Raw genomic sequence first — 9,022 nt, forward strand, 5'->3', positions numbered from 1 at the left:
TTGTTGTTTTTTTTTCCGCCCCTACCTGTGCTTCTGAGTCATTGACATAAGTCACATAACCAATGTTACGTTCCTTCAACGGATCTTATTCATAATGGGAGCCATCCTTGATTGCTCTCATTTAATTTTTACTCCCTTTGTAGTAACATTTCGACATATTCATACAAAAAAAGTTGCATATGTATAGAACAACAATTAATACTATTTATTGTGATATATGGTAATCAGGTATGACTTGAATTTTGAATTTAGTAGAATCATTGAGTTCATCGATCGACAAGGTTTCTTTTCAAATCAAGTAAAAATCAAATTTAATTTACATAAATTTATCAATTCTCTAAATAAAAACGGATAACAAAGATAGAGAAATGAACTAGTCATAGAATTAAAACTCCCACACATAAAAAATTGACGTGTTTCAAATTTAGCTATATAAATAATACCAAAAAATAATTTTAACATAAAAAAGGCTAAAATACCTAAATTTTCAAAATTGTTACGATGACACAATTTCACAATCAGCAACTGAACTTTTTGACACGATTTGACAATTGTAATGGGAAGTATACATATTAGATTAATAACATATAGATCTATTTCCATGCATCACAAAGCCAGTTTAGCTTGGAAATATGATGACAAGCTAGAATCAAAGTACCCTGCTAATTCACTAGGAGTAACAAATTGATCAATTATCTAGTTTTGCACAACAAATTAATCCAACATTTAATTTCAAAGACACTACATTATTATTTATTACAGACATGCATCTACGTTTTAGGTGCCCATAATATGAGAGAGTCATAAAGATACTCATCAATGAATGTACCCAAGAAATTAATCAAAATGGTAAATGGTAAATGCAACGATTGCACTCCAGTGAGGATACATAGGAAAATCAGGCCTAAATCTAACTTTAGGAGGTTGTATAATTAAAATTAATGGATCCTAATCTCCCCTAATATAGAAGTCAACTACGCGTAGAGTAAATGCAAGAATTTAAAGCTATATATCCATTCTGGTGAATCTCTACAACCTACACTTTCAGGAGTTGCCGGAATCTCTGCACAGTAATCATGTCCGACCGCAATCGCAATCACGCCGGAGACCAGTCCCCGCCTCACCACAATCTTCAAATCGAAGGTATCATAATTCACTAGTTAAGTGATTGTGTACAATTTAAACATAGCGAACTTATAAATATTTTTTCTAATAAATTAATTTTTTTCAAAAATTAGAATTTAATACTTGAGATGGTGTGGGAATTTAGATTCGAAAGAGGAGGAGGACGAGGACGAGGAATGTCCGATCGAGCAGGTGCGGCTGACGGTGCCGGAGACGGATGATCCGACGGTGGCGGCGCTGACGTTCCGGACGTGGTTTTTGGGCATTATTACGTGCGTGATGCTTTCGTTTAGCAACCAATTTTTCGGATACAGACAAAACTCCTTAGTGGTTAGCTCTGTGGCGGCACAAATAGTGACGCTTCCGATCGGGAAGTTCATGGCGAGGGTGTTGCCGACGACGTCGTTTAGGGTTCCGTTTACGGAGTGGTCGTTTTCGCTGAATCCGGGGGCGTTCACTATAAAAGAGCATGTGCTGATCACTATCTTTGCCAACTGCGGCGCCGAAGGGGTTTACGCCGTCAGCATTGTGACGATTGTGAAGGCTCTTTACCACCGCCCTCTCAATCCGATTGCAGCCTGGTTGTTGGTTCAGTCTACTCAGGTTTCAAATTAATTATACAAAGATTTTATGTTGTTAATGTTGTGAAGGCCTTTTTGTGTATCGAGTTTTTTATTTATTGGTTTTGTGGATGTGTTCATATTTGATTAGATGCTTGGGTATGGATGGGCTGGGATATTTAGGAGAATGCTGGTGGATTCTCCGTATATGTGGTGGCCTGGAAACATGACTTCAGTCTCTCTCTTCAGGTAACTCATTGCATTTCCAAATTATATAGTGATACTGTCAAATAGGCAAATTGGATTTTAAGAAATTGTTTCATTTTCTAAAATAGGTGGATATAAAAATTATTGGATTGTGTGTCTTATTTTTATATATGGACTAAAGGCTTAATAGCGAAGTTTGGTCAAATTCTAGTCCGTCCCATGAATTTTAAGATTGGAATATTAAATCACGAAATTTCAATTTTTTTCAATTGTCCCATAAATGTACAAATTTACATCATTTTGTGATGTTAAAAGTGACAATATTTGAATAATAAGTAGAGAAATAAGAAAATAAAGATATATAAAAGAAAAAAATAACTCATTTTAATGAACCACGTCATTTTGAATATCGCTAAAAGACAACATTTTATGCATGGATGGGACAATTGAGAAAAATTAAAACTTTGTGATTTAATATTCTAATTTCAAAGTTTATAGGATTAACCAGAATCTGACCAAACTTCGTGATTTAAATGACTATTAACTCTTGACTTTTTTAATAAAATGTGAGTAAAAATAAGTTCCACTTGTAAAAATAGTAAAAATAAAATGAGATATCTAATCTGAAAATGGAGGAAGTAGTTAGCTATCAGCTTAATTTCAATAAAATATAAGTATTCGTTCAAATTTTCTTTTCAACATTACCATGTTAATGGCAGAGCTCTCGTTGTCGCATCTACTTTTAAATAGTCTCGACTGCACGGATTTTCAACTGTCATTCTTGTACTGTAGAACATTGCACGAAGAAGATACAAGAAAGAAGGGAGGGCTAACACGGCTGCAATTCTTCGTGATAGTATTCACAACAAGCTTCGCATACTACGTGGTCCCAGCCTACTTCTTCCCCACAATTTCCTCCCTCTCCCTCCTCTGCTACATCGGCAAGGACTCCATCTTGATGCAGCAGCTCGGCTCCGGCCTCCACGGCATGGGAATCGGGTCCTTCACCTTCGACTGGGCCACCGTCAGCTTCATAGGCGACCCCATCGCCACCCCGGGCTTCGCCATCATCAACGTCGTCGTCGGCTTCATCCTCGTCATGTATGTCGTAACGCCCATCACATACTTCAACAACATCTACCAGGCCAAGAAGTTCCCCTTCTTCTCCTCCGCCACTTTTGATGACACCGGCATGAAATACAACATCTCCCGCGTCCTCAACGAGGCCACCTTCTCCTTCGATGTCGCTGGCTACGAGGCCTACAGCAAACTCCATGTCAGCGCCTTCTTCGCCTTCACTTATGGCATCGGATTTGCTATGCTCTCCGCCACCATCGTCCACGTCGCGCTCTATCATGGAAAGTATGTCACTCCTTGCTCATAAAAAGTGAACACTGGGGTCTGTTTAGTAGGGTAGATAACTATTCTATAATGACTTAAAATGTGTGTTCTTATCGTATTTTGTCTATATAATGAAATTGTTGTGTGGGTCCAGAACAATTTGGGCCTTGTGGACGAAAACAAAGAGCAAATTCAAGTTAGATGTGCACACAAGATTAATGAAGAAGAACTATGAATCTGTGCCGGACTGGTGGTTCCACTCCATCCTTGCTCTAGTGTTTGGGTTGTCGCTTTTTGCTTGTGAAGGTTTCGGAAAGCAGCTTCAGCTTCCGTGGTGGGGGCTTATACTGGCGTGTGCGATGGCCTTCTTCTTCACTCTACCGGTTGGCATAATCCAAGCCACAACCAACATGGTATGTATCACCAAATCTCATCTCTATTGAAACCCCTTCTTGTCTTACATCGACAAATTGGTGATACTGTTTCCTCTATACGTGTATTATAATGGATAACCTTCTCCTTATATAAGTAATAAGAGTGAGTGACTCATTTCTAATAGTCTGATTTGTGTATTGCAGCAAATCGGGTTGAATGTGATCACAGAGATGCTTATAGGCTTCATATACCCAGGGAAGCCACTTGCAAACGTAGCATTCAAGACGTACGGCTACATAAGCATGGCGCAAGCCTTAACTTTCCTCGCGGATTTCAAACTAGGCCACTACATGAAGATCCCGCCCAAATCCATGTTCGTGGCCCAGCTGGTGGGCACGGTGGTGGCCTCGTCCGTCTACTTCGCAACCGCATGGTGGCTCCTATCAACAATCGGCCACATCTGCGACGCGGCCGCCCTGCCAGAGGGCAGCCCCTGGACCTGCCCGAGCGACAACGTGTTCTACAACTCGTCCATCATCTGGGGAGTGATCGGCCCGCTGAGGATGTTCACGAGCAAGGGCGTGTACGGGCTGCTGAACTGGTGGTTCCTGGTGGGGGCGGTGGCGCCGCTGCCGGCCTACTTCCTGAGCCGGAGGTACCCGGAGAAGAAGTGGGTGAGGATGGTGAACGTGCCGCTTATCCTGGGGGCGACGGCGAGCATGCCGCCGGCGAGGTCGGTGAACTACGTGATGTGGGGAGCAGTGGGCGTGTATTTCAATGTGTACGTGTATCGGGTGAACAAGCGGTGGTGGGCGAGGTATGCGTATGTGATGTCGGCGGCGATCAACGCTGGGATTGCGTTTATGGCTATTGTGATGTACTTCGCGCTGCAGTCGTATGACGTCTCTATTAATTGGTGGGGATTGGATATTGACGACCATTGCCCCTTGGCGTCGTGCCCCACCGCGCCTGGCGTCGCCGTTGAAGGTTGCCCGGTGCACTGATGCTTTTTATATATATATAAGTATTTATTTGTTATATATATGATATTTATTGATTAATGGCATTACTATTTACTTGGGGGATTAATGAATGTTGTTTCTTCGGGATATCTTGGTTTCTACCTTTTTCTGTAAATACAGTTAGTTTATTCAATCAGAAACATCTGATTCTTCATCGGTTTTACTTCCAATCCTCCATTTTAAAAAAAAATATCATTGTTTTAGTCTTATAACAACCATTGTTGCTGCAATGTGTTGGAGAATATTTGGACATTCATGCTCATAAACATGAGAGTTTGGCTCTTTCATTGCATATGTGCCACCTCATTATTAATAGTGATTGTTCAAACTTTGAGAGTTCAAGTAGTCCTAAACTGAAAATTCTAGATATATGATAGGGGGTATCTTCAAGAATATTCCTCATATCTTATTAATTTCTGGTTTCACGTCCAATCAATGCTAATACTGTTTTATTTTGTGTGTTTAGACCTCTTGATATGCACCTACTATTTTAAAGTATCAAGTTTAAAGTAAGAAATTATATGCACCTTTTGATTGAAGAAAAATGCTCAACTATATAGAACATCCAAAATGTGAAACAATGTACTTGTTCTAGTTATTGCTTGTAAGAAGAGCGAACTGAAAATTTAGTTTCTGAATATTATTATTTTCACCCATTCTTAATTAATTTTATTAGTGCTATTAAATTTTGGATATTGATATAATATCATTGAAAGAATTTTTGTGCTATTTCATGGCATGTTTGCCCTTTCTTCAATTTTGTCTCAACTGGAATGTTTGTCCATTGATTATATCTTTTATTTAGAAAATACTCCAAACAATATGAAGTTATTCACATAATGACTTCATTGTGATTTTGATTTTCGAGAAAAAAATTATTTTTCTTTTTTTTTTCGTTCTTCTTTCAATTTCTTATTTATGATGTCTCACTCTATATACTACTATGTGCCTATAATGTGCAAAGATTAATAATTAGAAAGATAAGATAATTTCATGAATTGGAATATATATAAATACTATTTCACTCCAGAATCAGTCCAACATATCTACCACGTCTTAAATTATGTGTTTATTGGTCTAATTTTTTTTTTTTTTAAAAAGTATGTTGAAGATAAAAATGTGTTACACTAGTTATTGTACATATAGCTATAACAAGATTTCTATTTATTAAAAGGATAAACTGCAATATAGTATCTTGTGAAAATAAATATCATCAAAGGTATATAGATAAAAGTTTATTTTTATTTAAGATATTTTGTCGCTAATTTCATACTTTCTTGCTATTTCTTTACTTTTTGTCTTAAATTGATTTAATGCATGTAAATTAATTTTTTTCTATTCTTATTTATTAATGATTTATATCTTTGGCACAGTGTTAATATATTATTATATAACAAAATCACTATATAATTGAAAATGGCCTTTAATTGTACATGAGTGCAAAATTTCCCGGTGGGGCAAGAGTGAGATCCGTGATATCCGACTTCGATGACAGCAGGCTTTGACAGATTCTCGAGATCAACAAAATCCACTTTTACTCATAACTGCATTTCAACCATTTCTCAATATCATAAATTATTTGATAAGAAACAATCCCAAGTTTCTGAAACTCTCAATCCATCTACAAGATTTATTCATGTAGTCCCCACAAACAATTAATTAAAAGTATATTTTCATCAAAACAAGGTGCATGCTTGCACCTGATCAGCTTTTGTTTTCAATCAATTTCTCTACCAGCAGTTGGAAAACTCCATTTCAAGAACTTGCACATTTAATTTCTGTTACCCTTTCGTTATATTTCAACTAACATTTTCCTTTATAATTGCACTACGATTCTATCAATTTTTTGGTTTTGGTTTCTCAATTCTATTTCACAAATGCATTTATGGGCTTTCTCAATTCTCTCTTGGGAAAACATTCCAGAAGATTTATCAAAAGAAAAGACAGTGATGCCGGCGAAGCAGGTCTCTTCTTTTTCTTGATTGTTCAAATCATTATTTGTATGACAACTTTTAAATATGTTGAATCACTTAGGTTTGTGTATGCTAATCAATATCTGAAACCTAGATATAAACTTGATTTATTGTATGTTTTGATTAGGGAAATATAAATTGTGGTTGCATTAGTTCTTATGATTGAAGTCATCTTTTTAGATAACTATCTAGATGGAATCTCATGTTCAAATTTCTGGTTCAGCATTTATGCTATTTACATAAGGGATTGTACTGAATTAGCATTTTATCAGATTTTAAGATAGTTGTGTTACTTGTTATACCTATATCATCTTATTTTACGTCTCCTGGTGTTGTTTAACCAGGACGTTCATTGGAAGAACTCAAGAGGCTCTCTTTATCATGAGCTCCGGACTACAGAAGGAGCAAAGCGCCAACAACAGCGCTTTTGTGGTCCGGTTGTTGCAATGACATTCAATTTCATGGTTTCTGTTGGCATAATCCTCGGAAACAAAATGGTGTGTATTTCACTCCTTTACTATGTTGTAGAATTCGCAGTTATATATAGACTGCAATGTAGCTTTTTTTCAGCACTATTTTCGTTTGTTCGTGCCTCTGCGCATCTTATTTAGCTGCATCGGATATGTTAGGATTAGGCTGCAGTTTATTTATTTTTGAGGCTCACAACTTGATGGTTTTTGACTTACTTCATCGACAACGCAGGTTATGGGGAGAGTTGGATTCAATTATCCTATATTTCTCACGTTGATCCACTACACGACTGCTTGGGTTCTACTAGTTATTTTCAAGGCATTCTCGTTGCTCCCAGCCTCTCCACCGTCTAAGTCCACACCCTTCTCGTCATTGTTTTCTCTAGGCGCTGTCATGGCTTTCGCCTCTGGGCTTGCTAACACGAGCTTGAAGCATAACAGGTCCTTATCTGACCACTATATTTGTTCTGCTTTTTCTCTGTTTCCATTAGGCCCTCCTCATTCAGCTCTTGTGCAGTGTTGGTTTCTACCAGATGGCGAAAATTGCTGTCACTCCAACCATTGTTGCAGCAGAATTCATTCTTTTCCAAAAGACGATATCGTTTAGCAAGGTAAACATCGATCACAGTTTCATATTATTATACTATCTGATTTTGGAGATGGAGAGACATTTATAGTTGAAACGACCATATTTAGGTTGCTGCCCTCGTTGTTGTCTCATTCGGTGTGGCTGTTGCAACTGTTACAGACTTAGAGTTCAACGTGTTCGGTGCTTGTATAGCAATCGCATGGATAGTTCCAAGCGCCATTAACAAGATATTGTGGTCTAGTTTGCAGCAGCAGGGGAATTGGACAGCTCTAGCGTAAGTTACCACATTTTGCAACGAACGATCATCTACAGTTTTATCGAAAATATGTTGTTTGATACTATAGGTTGATGTGGAAGACAACCCCAGTGACAGTCTTCTTCTTGGTAACACTCATGCCATGGTTAGACCCGCCGGGAGTGTTGTCTTTCAAGTGGGACGCCACAAACATATCCGCGATAATGATATCAGCTTTGCTCGGGTTCCTTTTGCAATGGTCGGGAGCTCTGGCACTCGGGTACATAATCCTCCATTTGATCCTACTATTTTAACCATTGTTTGATTTTGGCATTGCTAAGCTGCTGGTTTGTGTGCAGGGCAACTTCAGCAACATCACACGTGGTGCTCGGGCAGTTTAAGACGTGCGTTATCCTCTTGGGAGGGTATGTGCTGTTCGGTTCTGATCCAGGAGTTGTGAGCATTATTGGTGCTGTGATGGCCCTTTCCGGGATGTCAGTCTACACGTCACTTAATCTGAGGGAGTCGCGCAACAAGGCGGCTCTGCTTCCTAACCATAACTCATCGTCCGCTACCAAAACCAAAAGTGAGCAAGACAAACCATTACTCGTCGAGGATAAACCACCCATTGCATAACCCATTTGCAACTCATCTTCTCCTTTGATGTTTTCTGACATGTTTTTGAGGCTTTACACTCAAATTTTACTTGATTTTCATCGATATTTGTACAGATTTTAGCAGTAAACAACATCAATCTCTATAGTAGTTGTTACTATAATATTATTCAGCAAGATAAAGGTGTAATAATATCCATTTTCATAAAACAATCCTTCTCACATTCATGTTTATAAAAATCTAATCACTAACTCATTCTTAGAAATGCCAAAACTCAAAATTGTTTACATATCATTAACAAGCCCACCAATTTGGTGAGCTAACTACTTACCCACCATATTTCTAAATTATTTTTCCTATCAGTATAGCATTAAGTAACTTATCACTTACGTATCCTATTTTTGGATTCAAAACTACACTCAATTACAATGGATGTTGTGGAATTGGTTCACCTCTTTGCAGTTTACACTTATCACTTGTGAGTTGTGACCTACGATCGGAATATATATT

The 9,022-nt window shown here is 38.0% G+C and overlaps 2 protein-coding genes across 3 annotated transcripts; both read left to right on the forward strand.

Moving 5' to 3' along the window:
* The first annotated feature begins 1,076 nt into the window (after positions 1-1,076).
* On the forward strand, positions 1,077-4,629 carry LOC125209597 (oligopeptide transporter 5-like). The gene is made up of 6 exons (XM_048109190.1): positions 1,077-1,143; positions 1,271-1,728; positions 1,837-1,934; positions 2,685-3,254; positions 3,388-3,646; positions 3,812-4,629. Exons 1-6 carry the CDS (start codon positions 1,077-1,079, stop codon positions 4,610-4,612), a joined length of 2,253 nt encoding a protein of 750 aa, XP_047965147.1. The 3' UTR covers positions 4,613-4,629.
* Positions 4,630-6,469: 1,840 nt separating this feature from the next.
* Positions 6,470-8,662, forward strand: LOC125216155 (nucleotide-sugar uncharacterized transporter 2-like). 2 transcript variants are annotated; one of them, XM_048117791.1, is made up of 7 exons: positions 6,470-6,594; positions 6,948-7,100; positions 7,306-7,514; positions 7,591-7,684; positions 7,770-7,936; positions 8,007-8,177; positions 8,257-8,662. In XM_048117791.1, exons 1-7 carry the CDS (start codon positions 6,508-6,510, stop codon positions 8,531-8,533), a joined length of 1,158 nt encoding a protein of 385 aa, XP_047973748.1. In that variant the 5' UTR covers positions 6,470-6,507; the 3' UTR covers positions 8,534-8,662. The 2 variants fall into 2 exon arrangements, with proteins under 2 accessions (XP_047973748.1, XP_047973749.1); XM_048117792.1 differs by having other exon boundaries at positions 6,473-6,594; positions 6,963-7,100.
* Positions 8,663-9,022: the final 360 nt, after the last annotated feature.

This window comes from Salvia hispanica, chromosome 3 (assembly GCF_023119035.1).
Source record: "Salvia hispanica cultivar TCC Black 2014 chromosome 3, UniMelb_Shisp_WGS_1.0, whole genome shotgun sequence".
Classification (NCBI taxonomy): domain Eukaryota; kingdom Viridiplantae; phylum Streptophyta; class Magnoliopsida; order Lamiales; family Lamiaceae; genus Salvia; species Salvia hispanica.

Coding starts and splice junctions, on each gene's coding strand:
- LOC125209597 (XM_048109190.1), top strand. CDS start 1,077: ATGTCCGACCGCAATCGCAATCACGCCGGAGACCAGTCCCCGCCTCAC. Junction 1,144..1,270: donor CCACAATCTTCAAATCGAAG/GTATCATAATTC, acceptor GTGGGAATTTAG/ATTCGAAAGAGGAGGAGGAC. Junction 1,729..1,836: donor TGTTGGTTCAGTCTACTCAG/GTTTCAAATTAA, acceptor ATATTTGATTAG/ATGCTTGGGTATGGATGGGC.
- LOC125216155 (XM_048117791.1), top strand. CDS start 6,508: ATGCATTTATGGGCTTTCTCAATTCTCTCTTGGGAAAACATTCCAGAA. Junction 7,101..7,305: donor TAATCCTCGGAAACAAAATG/GTGTGTATTTCA, acceptor TCGACAACGCAG/GTTATGGGGAGAGTTGGATT. Junction 8,178..8,256: donor TCGGGAGCTCTGGCACTCGG/GTACATAATCCT, acceptor GTTTGTGTGCAG/GGCAACTTCAGCAACATCAC.